Source organism: Camelus bactrianus, chromosome 2 (genome assembly GCF_048773025.1).
Source record: "Camelus bactrianus isolate YW-2024 breed Bactrian camel chromosome 2, ASM4877302v1, whole genome shotgun sequence".
NCBI lineage: Eukaryota > Metazoa > Chordata > Mammalia > Artiodactyla > Camelidae > Camelus > Camelus bactrianus.
Genome location: NC_133540.1, coordinates 45,509,602 through 45,523,069, shown reverse-complemented (window position 1 = coordinate 45,523,069; position 13,468 = coordinate 45,509,602). Strand labels below are relative to the sequence as shown.

Below are 13,468 nucleotides of genomic sequence, written 5' to 3'. Positions count from 1 at the left end.
GTCTTTGACATAGTTTGAAATGTGTAAAATTCCATGGTAAAATCTTACTTCTGAGATAAATTTTCCAGTTTGCAAAACGTTATTACTGAAAATGTCAAAGGTTAGATAAAATACCATGAAAAACATGAGCACAAACTTTATAATAAAGATCAGTATCTAAGTAGAAAAATGAGTAAAGACACTGGATAAACAATTGACATGTCCAATAAATACATTAAAAGGTATTCAACCTCACTAATCTAAGAAATGCAGATCTCTTTTTTCACCCATCTGATTGGATTGTTTACATTTATAATCTTTGCCTTAACTGCCAAGGGTGTGAAGATGGCTGCTCTCCCTAAGCAACTTGGTTAAATTTGTTACAATTCTCCTGGGAATATGTATAGAAATTTAGAGTGAATATAACCTTTAACACAGAAATCACAATACTGAGAAGTCATCTTAATTTGACTGTTGCACAAGTATATGTATATAAATACCCTTGCTTATGATAGCAAAAACCTGACAACCTAAATACCTATCAGTAAAAGACCAGATAAATAAGTTGATGCATATATAGCACATTGCAACAGTTAAATATAGTATTTAAGATACAGAGATATATCTATTTAGATATAAGGATTTATACAACATACTGAGTGAACAAGGAAAGATTACAGAATCAAAAAATTGTCTCACTATATAAATTAGCATGTTTCATACATTTATGTTTGGATATATGTGTATGCATGGACATAAATCTAGAAGGATGTTCACCAAAATGTTAATAGTGTTAATTTATGGAGATGGAATTTCAAGTGATTTTTTTTTTTTAATCTAGTTCAATATGTTTGTAGGTATTTGGTCTATTTTTAAAACAAGAACAAGTTTTGGGCTTCTTTTAAGTTGAAGTGTAGTTGATTTACAAGATTATATTAGTTCCAGGTGTACAATATAGTGAATGGTTCAATATTTTTTATATATTAATACTCCATTTAAAGTAATTATAAAATATTGGCTATGTTCCCTGTGCTGTACCATATGTCCTTGCAGCTTACTTATTTGATACATAGTAGTTTGTACCTCTTAGTCCTCTACCCCTATCGTGCTATTCCCTTCCTTCCATCTTCCCACTGGTAACCACTAGTTTGTTCTCTATATCTGTGAGTCTGTTTCTTTTTTGTTATATTCACTCATTTATTTTTTAGATTCCACATACAAGTATAATATACAGTTTCGTCTTTCTCTGTAAGCATAGTAACTTCCAGGTCCATCCATGTTGTTGCTAATGGTAAATTTTCATCCCTTTTCATGGCTGAGTAGTATTCCATTGTGTGTGTTGCTTCCATATCTTGGCAATTGTAAATAATGCTGCTGAGAACACTGGGGTGCATGTATCTTATCGAATTAGTATTTTCATTTTTTTCCAGATATTTACCCAGGGATGGAATTGGTAGATCATATGGTAGTTCTGTTTTTAGCTTTTGAGGAGCCTTCATCCTGTTTTTCATAGTGGCTGCATCAATGTGCATTCCCACCAAAAGTGTACCTAGGGTTTCCTTTTCTCCATATACTCGCTAATACTTGTTATTTGCAGTCTTTTTGATGATAGCCATTCTGACAGGTGTGAAATGGTATTGCACTGTGATTTTGATTTGCATTCTCTGATGATTAATGATGTTGGGCATCTTTTCATGCATCAAAACAGGTCTTTTTTTAATAAAAGAAAACAGTAAGATATTTTCTTTTTGAGAGAGTTTAGCAAAGAGGCTGTAATAATTTACTCTCAATAGATGAGCTACAGCATGTGGTAAGAACATTTTGCTGTGAAAACATTCCCCAAGTATGTTATTCCCTATTTTTCCATCTATCCCAGTTTCTGTCTCACTGGTCTTGAAAGAATTTAGTAGCATTATGAAACAGACTTTTATTTCTGTGTTGAAAAAGGATATAGAAAATATATTTCTTCTAAATTAAATGTTGCATTTACTTTCATGAGTTATTTTTCCTTCAACAGAAAAGGTTACTCAGCTATTTTCAGAAAGTAAATAAACTTCATGTGTATATTTATATATACTTATTAAAAGTTATTTTCATGTTTATGTTGAGAAATTTCAATTTATGAAATAGGTATTATTTGACATAATTGTCATAAAAGACATAATTTAGGCATAATTTAAAGGAATGAATTAGAAATTATTCCTGCCAAAATAAATATTTAAATTATGACAAAATTCTTAGGAACAGTAGATACAAAGCATATTCTTAAAAGATTGGGCTGGCCCAGAAGATAAATCCTTCATTAAGGTTTTGAAGAAATAGTTTATCTTGCTAAGTTAACATGAACTCAGGAATGTGGAATTAATGTGGAAATTTAAAAAGTTTAATGTGGACTTTAGAAAATTAATGGGAACTTGTTATGTAATATTTTTAATATAATCAATTTTCTTCATGTCTTTAGGAACTGGATAATTTCTGTAACCCAATCATTTACAAGCCTAAACCGAAAGTAGAGGTTGCTGAAGACAAAGCAAAAGCTAATAGTGAACACAATGGACCAATGGATGGACAGAGTGGGACTGAAACTAAACCAGATACAACAAAAGACAACTCACAGCATACTAAATCTTCTGGAGAGATGGAAGTAGACTAAGTCTTAATTTTACCATCACATAATTCAAACAGTGCAAGTAACCACAGGGGCCATCCTTCTTTTACATCTGGTACACACAACAGATGTTTAGTTGTTCTTAACCACTTTTTGTCATTTGTTTTTTGGAGTAGTTCTGAAAAGTGTTCTATATTGAGTGCACCTCTGTTCATTTCCATTGCTGCTTATGTGAAGCTTTAGCTGAATATAGACTTACAAGTCAGTTTAAGCTATCCTAATGTATTTTATACCAAACATGCAAGATTGAGAAGTAGTTGGCAACAATCTACCTTATTTAAAGCTTCTACTTGGATAAACCTCAGCTCCTTTATTCAGGAAAGGATATTGTATTGCACTGTTGTTGCAGAAGCATAGATTTAATTGCATCATTATTTTGAAAAACAAATATTGAAATTGATGTGGTTTAAAGCCACTGAGGCACTGACCTTTTTCTAGTTACTGTACTGTTATAATTTAAATATTAAAATAAGAGGTTCCCTGACAAATTAGTCCATCTCATTGTTGTGCCATGAGAACTCCAAAACTTTGTCATATAAACTACATCACACATTGAAAGGGAAAATACACTATTTTATGTTAGAGTGGCACCAGCAGTTTGCTTTTATTTTTTTTACTAGTCATGTGGATTGATGTTTCTCAAAGAAATCTGGTGTCTTTTGCACTTGAAACTTCTCATCTACTTGTCCTGAAGACCACCTGCTGCTAAAGTATTGCTAGCCTAAAGATGATGAACCATTTTTGATGAAAATACTTTACCTTAAGGGGGAGATGCTGTTGACCTACTCAGACATGCATCTGTGATGTTGATAGCCTTGTTTCAGTTTTAATAGTTCTTTTGGTTTTCTTAACGGATTTCATTAATATGTTAACACAGGGTAGGGAGAAATGGCACAATGTGTATTGCATTATATACATTTATCACTGATTTGCTTAATGTCAGAATATAAACACTATTAAATAAGTGATAATACTTGAAAAGAGGCACTTCTTATACAGTTAAGTCTTAGGAAATAATGCTTGTAATAAACCTAACTATGTTACATATCAACAGACAAAATATAGAATGTTACATAGTCTGATATGATATGATTAAATTGTAGTTCTTGCTGTTACATTACTTGTTCAGACCTTGGCTCCAGTTTTGGTGCTTCATATACAAATTATATGGGACAAGGGACTGTAAAATTAAGATATTTTAAAGACTTAATCTGTGCTTCATCACCAGATTTGTTGACATTGTTCAGTTCTATCCAGAAGCTTGAAACTAAAAGTATGGGAGCAGGCAGAAATAACTTTTCAACCTACAAGAAAAAGAAGCATAGACAATGCATGGGCACTTGCATTCTTAAACACCACTCAACCAACCAGATTGACCTAGGTTAAAATTTTGAAAGGCTCCCTCTTTCCCAAAGCCACATCTTTATATTTAGACGATTATATTAATACTGACTTTTCTTAAGTAGTAAAAATTGAGAGTTTAGTATCTTTAGGGGTAGTCTTTATTTCTCACTAGTTCTGTGAGAGAGATTTTGTTTCTACAATGTAGTCTGCACTGAAAGGAAAGTATGGAGCAGTGCATTTTGCAGGATTTTTATCCATCCTTTTTGAGGGAAGAGATGTCCCTTTTCTGCATTAAAAAAATACATAGACCCAATATATTTTTAATGTCTTCCAGCCTTTAACTATCCTTTTGTAATACTCTTAAAATGAAATAATTATATCCATTTTTAAAGCATGTATTGGTTACGTTTCATTTGTATGTTGAATATATAGGTTCACTTCAGTAAGAGCATCAAAGTTACGAAAGGGAGTATATAACAGTCAGTACACATAGGAGTTTATAGCTTTTCTTGAGTTAAAATCTCAACCCACTTTGTTAGGAGCCATACCTCCAAAACTAATTGGGCATAAACGTGGCAACAACTCTTTTTGCATCTGAATTGTCTAGTAAATCCTGACATTTTCAGTTCCTTAAGCCAGTTTATGCAGTTCTGTGTTTTGGTCAAAAATGTAACATTCCAGTTCCTACAGTTATGTAACACTTCATTTAATAAGTTAGTTAGATACATCCAAAGATAATGTGTATACTTTTCCTGCCCATTTATTTAACTTAAATTTTCAAAAGCTCTTAACATACTTATTGAATATATTAATAAAAAAGAAAATGTTCTCCTTAATACAGTCTTAGGTAGAAGGTAGGGTTCAGTTTATTTTTAATCTGCATGAAATACGCAGTGCTAAACAAAAAAATCAAAGGTTTTTTTTCAAAATAAAAAGCTGTAATTTTAGAAGTTAAGAAATACACAGAAAAACATGATGTTTTCCCGTAGTAAACAAATAAGAACTAACTAGGCAATACCTAGGATGATTAATAAATATAGAGTAATACACTTCGACTCTATGGAAAAGTATAAATTACTTGGTTTCAGGAATCAATGCCTGATAGCCAATTATACTGTGACTTTAAAAACAAAGATTGCTAAATAATATAACAAAAGAAAGTTTTTGATGTTTTAATTCCTTAGCAATGTACAGAATTCTTAAGTTTTAAAACAATTAGAAACGGTACACCAGAGAATTGGGCTACTGGAATAACCATCTCAATTTCAAAAAGGTAATTAAATTAGACTTATTAAGAAGAAATAGATTTCTCAAGACTCTTTGGGGGTCAACTTTTAGTATGTCCATGATTATATTTCTTAGCTAGAAATCTGTTTAAAGTGAATCTGGGGGATTAATTATCAGTATAAAATGATAATTTTAAAACATTTTATCCAAATTAGCAAAAATTATCCATATTGACAGACAGCAACCATTTGAATACAGTGCTCAATTGACCCAAAATAAATATAACCATCCCTCCATTTTCATAAATTTGAATTGTAATAGTAAGCCTACAAACAGTCCCATTAGGAATTTGTTTCGTTCTTAAGAGCTGGTATTTGGTAGTCCACAAAAATTAAAGCCTTGGCATTAATTCTGCATATCATGGGTTTAGAAGAAACAGAAAAGTATAACTTCATCTTTCTTACCTTTTAGAATTTTACAACAAAAAACTTCAATTCTTACCCAATTTGTTTGGGTAAGCAAAAAAAAAAAAAAAAAAAAAACCCAAAAAAAACAACAAAAAAACAACACCTTCAATCCTAAAGTAAATGTTATTTTGTGGTTAGACTTTGGACCTTTGAGTTTTAAGTGGAATTTGGTTCTGTGATATTTAATTCCGTAAAACTTAATGAGAAACACATCTTACTGCATTGATATATCAGTATTTAAAATCTGATGGCATTGACTAAAGTTAGCCACTGTTGACTTTTCAGATGACCTAGGGGTAGGGATGCTTATAACGTCTGATACTAATGTTGTATTATCCTCTTACACAGTGTTTTATAACCATCAGTAATTATCTTTCTTTTTGTCAAGGTTTAGTTTAGTCCACAGTATCATTTTAAAGTAATTCCCAGGAAGCACATTATTTTTTTCTTTTGATAAAAAGTACTAAAATTGAATGCAGATCAAGACCAAGTCTTTAACTAAAACAAGTAAACAAAATGAAAACTTTAGTTATTTTACTTTCACATCTCAATTTTCAATGAATCAAAAATAATATCCTTCCATATACTCATGTTTCCTAACCAAACAGCTCTGTGTTTATAATATAGCCAGGTATCTTTCTTAAGTTTTTTTTTTCCTTGCTAAATCCAAGGGTAATTGTTTCATACAATAACCTGGCATCTGGACTCTTTAGACTGTTAACAAACTGCTTAGGAGAAAAGAAAAAAACTTACGTGTCTGTGGCGGTGGTCATGGCTCTTTCACCTTCTGGATCCCTGAGAGTACCTCTAGCATGTTGTTAGAGTAATCGTTTTTTTTAAAAAGCGTATCTGTTAAAATACATTATTAAATAACTTGGAGCCTTCAAGTCAAAGAAACAAAACTAATAATTGAATCATGAAAATATGATTCAGTCTGTCAAGCAGGTGAAACTCCATAACAAGAAATATTTAATAGTATGATCTTTGCTTTGGAATCTCTAATTTACTGTCATGTCCTAAGTCACAGGATGAATATTAGGGAAATGTATCGATACCTAAAAATTACCCATCCTGTAAAGAGATTAGTCAACTTCAACGTGTTTTAGTTTAATTGCATTATAATACATGAACTATAAATGGAAATGGTCTTAGTCTTTCCTGTTATCTTGTTTCATTTTTCTTATTTACTACTAGACTCTTAAATAATCATTATATTTTTCTCATATTTTGCTTTTTTATTTGGATTATTCTTTAGGTCTTTTATTTCACGGATTTAAAAAAAATAGTTCCACTGCTTTATTACCCGTCTTCTTTTTACTATAAACCAAATCTTACTGTTAAGAATTTTTTGACTCTTAAATTCATACCCGAAAAGCCATGTCATAAGTTTCCATATGTAATATGTCTAAACTTTAATAGTGACTTAACAGACTTTTCATATCCTGGCCTTTGAATAAGTTTTGGATCAAAAGAGGTCAATTTTGTTAATATTGTGTACTCAGTAACCATGTTCCTCATTTTTAATCCAAATATGAATGTGGCGCAAGGGTCAGAATTGAAAATAGGTGTTAAAGATTAGACACCTTCAGTTTTTTGCTGCCTTCTTATTACATGTGTGTTGGGGTTTTTTTTTTTTTTAGAATTTCTTAAATTTCTTGCTTCCAGACATTGAGTTAAATGCTTTTGAAATCATATGGGCCCACCCAGAATGTAAATGTAAAAATGTAATTAGAAATTGAGATCTAGGTTAAGGAAGCTTTAAAGTGTTGTAGGTTTTTTATCCCCTGAAATAATATTTCTATGGCTTAGTGTCTTGGAAAGAGACTCACATTAAAAGTAAAAAATTTTATATTTGGTAGGATGAAGCCACTGTTTAATATCACAGTATATAGAAGCAGTTTTTTAAAATGAAGTTACGAATTGTTTAGTACTTATACGACATCCAAGTCATTTTTTTTCTCCAATCATTAAAATAATTTATATACAGTGACTCCGACTCCAGTCTTAGTGCAAATTACTTTCTGCCAGTTTAATTAATTCCTACCAGTTAAACTGTTTTAAGGAAACTACTACATTTGATTTCTTAGTTTCCTAGTTTGTTTTCAGCACAAAGGGTGACCTGTGCAATGCAGAAAGTAGTAAGCCTGATGTGCCTATAAAAATAATTAACTGAATTTTGCATGTAACAGACCCTTAGTTTCAATGAGCAGACGTGAGAATGGGTTGTGATGTTAAGCTGATAATGTTCTAGGATCTACAGTTCTGGTTCATGAACATATCCATAAAATGTTTACATATGGCAGAATCGAAGTATATAAAACATTTTCTATGTATGTAAAATGGCATCTTCATACTAGTTAACAATTAGCAACTGATAAATGCATTTCACTTTTGGATAGCAAGTGCACACTGTCAAGAAGTTATGTAATTATAATAAATATGTATTTACTACTTGAACCATGAGTTTTGCACACCTGAGGCTTAATTTTCACATATTGAACTTCATTGACTTGATAGTGGTTTGTGGACAGGTCATTAAAGTTATTTACATAAATTTGCTTGGCAATGTGAGGACTTAGAGAAAACTGGCAAACTTTAAACCTTCAAATGCTATTGATTCTGAAAACTAAAATAGTAGTTTGCTAATAATGCAAGTGGTGTCAAAGAATAACAGTTTTCCATTGGAAGAGAAAACCTAGGAATAAATGAACCCAAAGACTAGAAATTTTCAATACGCAAAGATGAGCTTCCTGCCCCAGAGTTTCTCCTAACCTCTTTTTGAGAATTGCTATTCCAGATGAAAATGTGTCAAACAGCTTAGCATGTTGGGATCAGAAAAGAACTGAGATCCCTAGTCTAGATTACAGCATTTGGTGCTGCATCTTCTAGTGGTTGAACAACTTGTGAGAATAAGAAAGATAATGAATCCTCAATCCAGAAAAATGTTTATACCCCCATACACTTTATAAACTTTCCAATGAAATTCAAATAAATACTTTCAAAGACTAGAAGACGAAACAGTTGACAGTTCTTTCCTGTTCATCTTATCCTGAGTCTGAGAAAACTAGAGATGATATTTGCTCTTTTTTTTTTTTTAAAGAAACTCCTCAATCCCTAGTTATTAAACAAGAGTTAGTGAACAAGGGTTGTCTGTTAACTCTAAGTTCCTCCTAATACTTTATCCTCAAACTACCTCCCCCTCTTTAAATGTAAAGAAATAGGTTCAGGATGTTCATGTAGTCTGCAAATACCAGAAGGCCATTAGAACCAGTTGTGTTGAGCACAAGTACATTTGGTCTCCTGTTTAACCTCACTGAAGAGGATTTGTGTATTGGTTTTAGAGATAACAAGGATCAGGTTCAATTAAGAGCAAATAACTAGGAAAGAAACCATTTGTAGTAAAGAAAACCTTGAAGGCAAAGAGAAGCAAAAAACAAGGAGAAATCATAAAATAACAAGTATAGGTATCAGTAGTTATAGTAATATAATTCAAATACCATAAACTTCCCAGTTTAAGAACTATAATTAATATTTACAAGACACTTAATAAATATAATGATGTAGTAGTTGAAAGTAAGTTAATGAAAAATATTAGAAAATGCCAATCAAAAGAAAAACTGTTAAGTCACTCATCAGGTAAAACTGACTTCAAGTGGAAAGAAAAGGGAGTGTTGGGATGCACAGTGAGTTTTAATAATGATACAGTAATTCAACAGAAACCTAACAATCTGAAATAACAGCCTCTAAATATATAAAGCAATTGACAATAACATACAAGTTTAGGCCCACAAAAACAGTGATAACTGGTAGTATGCAATAAGTATAAAAAAGAATAGAATTTTAAAACCTAGGTATAACAGAATTACACAATCTGTACTACATAATCTGTACACATGGAATATTTATAAAAAGTGATACTGTAAGCCAAAAGAAATTCCATATGCTAGAACTGAAAAAATGAACTTCTAGAAAAATCAAATCATGCTGAAAATTAGAAAATACTTCTAACTGAATGACAATTTAAACCTATTTTAAGTTGCATCTCCTCTTTCATTGCAGTAAACAAAAATGAAAATAAGCACTCAGCAGCCTTTAAATAAATCTGAATATAACATGCAACTTGATAACATGCAACTGAAGCACTAATTCAAAAGTTTATACAAGCGTACCTCACTTTATTTGCTTTATAGATACTCCGTTTTTTAAAATTGAGGGTTTACGTAACCACGCATTGTCAGATGAGGGTATTTTTAGCAATAAAGCATTTTTTACTTGAGGCATGTACATGTTTTTTAGATGTGCAAATGCTATTGCACACTTAGTAGACTACAGTGTAACATGAACTTAACTTTTATATGCACTGGAAAATCTAAAACTTGGTGCAACTCACTTTATTGTGATAGTCACTTTATTACAGTGGTCTGGAACCTGCAGTCGCTCTGGGTATGCCTGTATGCTTTAATGCATATATTTAAAATGAGGTTGAAAATATAATGACCTGAGAATATCACAAAAAAGGCAGAAAGACAATAGCAAAAAAAAAAAAAAAAAACCTAAATAAATCAGAAATAAAGAAAGAAGGAAACGAGAGCATAAATCAATAGCAAATGGCATAAAGAATCAACACTGAAACCTCTATCTGAAAAAATATATATATTTTAAAACAGACAAGCCTCTAGCAAAGTTAATTAAGGAAAACAAACATAAGCATTAAAAGAAACTGATTTTGAGTTAATAATCTGTTCATAATTCCATTTATGGCCCATCAAAAAGAATAAAATACCTAGGAATAAAACTAAGGAGGTAAAATACCTTGAACTCAAAACTAAGACCATGATGAAATAAACTGAACACAGCACAGATGGAAAGACCATACTATGCAATCCCTAGATAAATACCAATGGCAATTTTCACAGAACTAGAACAAATAATTTTAAAATTTACATGGAGATACAAAAGACTTCAAATAGTGGAAACAATTTTCAGAAAGAAAAAGCTGGAAGAATGATTCCTGACTTTGGACTATACTACAGAGTTACAATCAAAACAGTACGGTACCAGCACACAAAAAGGACACAGATCAGTGGAAAAGGACAGACAGCCCAGAAATAAAACCCAGACATGTATGGTCAGTCTACAACAAAGAAGGCAAGAATATACAATGGAGAAAAGACAGTCTCTTCAATAAATAGTGGTGGGAAAACTGGACAGCTACATGGGAAAGAGTGAAATTAGAACATTCTCTAATACCATGTACAAAAGTAAATCCAAAATGTATTAAAGACCCAAAACAATAAAACTAGACGAAAACAGGCAAAAGACTCTTTGACAAATCATACCAATATATTTTTGGATCTGTCTCCTAAAGCAAAGGAAAAAAAACAAAAATAAACAAATGGGACCTAACTAAACTTAAGAGCTTCTGCACAGCAAAGGAAACCATCAACAAAATGAAAAGACAACCTATAGAATGTGAAAAAATACTTGCAAGTAATATGACCAATAAGGGGTTAACATCCAAACTATATGAACTCACACAACTCAAAAAACAAGTCCGATCAAAAAATGGGCAGAAGATCTGAATGGGTGTCCTTCCAAAGAAGACATATAGATGGCCAACAGGCACATGAAAAGATGCCCAACAGTGCTAATCAGAGAAATGTAAATCAAAACCATCATGAGTCATCACTTAATACCTATCAGAATGTCTATGATCAAAAAGACAAATGTTAGAGATGATGTGCAAAGGGAACCCCCTGCACTGTTGGTGGGAACATAAATTGGTGCAGCCACTGTGGAAAACAGTATGAGGTTCCTCAAAAACTAGAAGTAGAACTACCATTATGACCCAACAACTCCACTCCTGGGTATATACCTGAAGAAAATGAAAACAGTAACTCAAAAAGATATGCACCCCAATGTTCATAGCAGATTTACAGTAGCCAAGATACAGAAGAAACCTAAGTGTCCACTGAATGGATAAAGAAGATGTGGGGGGGGTGTATGTTTGTGTGTGTGTGTGCGTGTGTATAAAATGAAATATTACTCAACCATAAAAAAGAATGAAATAATGCCATTTGTAGCAACATGGATGGACCTAGAGATTATCATATTAAGTCAAGTCAGAGTAAGATAAATATAATATCACTTATATGTGGAATATTAAAAAAATCTTACTTATAAACCAAAAATAGATGCACAGACATTGAAAACAGACTATGGTTATTGAAGGGGAAATGGCAGGGGAGTGATAAATTAGGAGTTTGGGAGTAATAGATACACATTACTATACATAAATAGGGATACTGTATAACAGAGAGAACTATATTCAATTTCTTTTAAATTCTGTTTCTATGTAATAACACAATAGAACAGAAACTGAAAACAATATATATATATATAAAAATATATGTATAACAATCACTTTTCTGTATACCTGAAGCTAACATTGTAAATCAACTACACTTTAATAAAAAATAATTAATCATTAAAAGATGTGGCACATACATAAAATGGAATACTACTAAGCCATAAAAAACGAAAACTTGCCATTTGCCACAACATGGATGGACTTGTATGACATTACTTAGTGAAATAAGTCAGACTGAGAAGGATATTGTATGATATCACTTATACGTGGTACCTAAAAAATAAACTAGTAAATATATCAAAAAAAAAAAAAAAAAAAAACCACACTCATAGACATAGAGAACAAACTAGTGGTTACCAGTGGGGAAGGGGGAAGTTGGGGGTTGGGGTAAGATAGGAGTAGGGGATTAAGCAGTGTAAACTGTTATATATAAAATAAATAAGCTACAGTGATATATTGTAAAGCACAGGGAATATAGCCAGTATTTTATAACTACAAGTCAAATACAACTTTTAAAAATCATGAATCACTATGTTGTACATGTGAAATTTAAATTGTAACTCAACTATACTTCAGCTAAAAAAACAAAACAAACCTTCATCCCACTTTTACAAACATTCTAGGAACAAGTCCCTTTTAACATAAATGTGAAAAGTGACAACTTCCTAACTTGTCTTATGAAGCCAGTTTCACAATACACTCTTGATACCATAGCATAAAAGACCATATGAGGAACACAGTAACTTTCCAAATACAATCATGAACATAAATACAACAAATTATAAATTTCCTAAATATTAGCATACTGAATTCATAAACTTGTTAAAAATATACTATAAAATTAGTTTTATCTCAAGGATGAAAGAGTGGTTTAATGTTAGAAAATCTGCCATTCCTCACATTAACAGATGAGGGAAGAAAAAATATATAATTATCTTAAAGGATGCTGAAAAACTATTTCATTACTCATTTATGATTTCAAAAATTAAACTTACACTACTTAGTCCAAGCCACCATCATCTTACCTATTCTTACAATAGTGTACTAACAATTCTTTCTGACATCTATTCCCAACACAGAACACAAACTGATCCTTTAAAACTTGCATTAGATCATATATGTCACTGACGACTGGAACACTCCATGGATTTCCATAGCATGCCAAAGGAAAACACAAACTTCTTACCATAGTTTTCAATGTCCTGCATGATCTATATACCATTATGTCTTGTACCTCATGTTTCACTGTGTTTCCCATTCATCACAAAGCTCCAACACAATGACCATCTTCTGTTTTAAAAATATTGTAAAGCTGTTGGAAAATAAAGAGAAAATCTTAAAAGCTGTAACATAACAGTCTATTACCCCTCTAAGGAGCACCAAGACCAGTTAATAGCTGACTCCTCAACAGAA

General features: G+C 31.7%; 1 protein-coding gene and 1 long non-coding RNA gene across 2 annotated transcripts in view; one reads left to right on the top strand and one right to left on the bottom strand.

Moving 5' to 3' along the window:
* Window positions 1–8,142, top strand: part of HSPA4L (heat shock protein family A (Hsp70) member 4 like) — a 50,585-nt gene extending 42,443 nt beyond the window's left edge. Inside the window, exon 20 of the mRNA XM_010952569.3 lies at window positions 2,441–8,142. Coding sequence (XP_010950871.2) covers window positions 2,441–2,632 — 192 coding nt within the window. The 3' untranslated portion in view covers window positions 2,633–8,142. The remainder of the gene's footprint in view (window positions 1–2,440) is intronic.
* The window catches only part of LOC123616183 (uncharacterized), a 27,091-nt gene continuing 17,451 nt past the window's right edge, over window positions 3,829–13,468 (bottom strand). Inside the window, exons 2-4 of the long non-coding RNA XR_006724063.1 lie at window positions 13,242–13,367; window positions 6,439–6,534; window positions 3,829–3,951 (exon numbers count right to left, since the gene is read on the bottom strand). This is a non-coding gene — a long non-coding RNA (uncharacterized LOC123616183). The remainder of the gene's footprint in view (window positions 3,952–6,438; window positions 6,535–13,241; window positions 13,368–13,468) is intronic.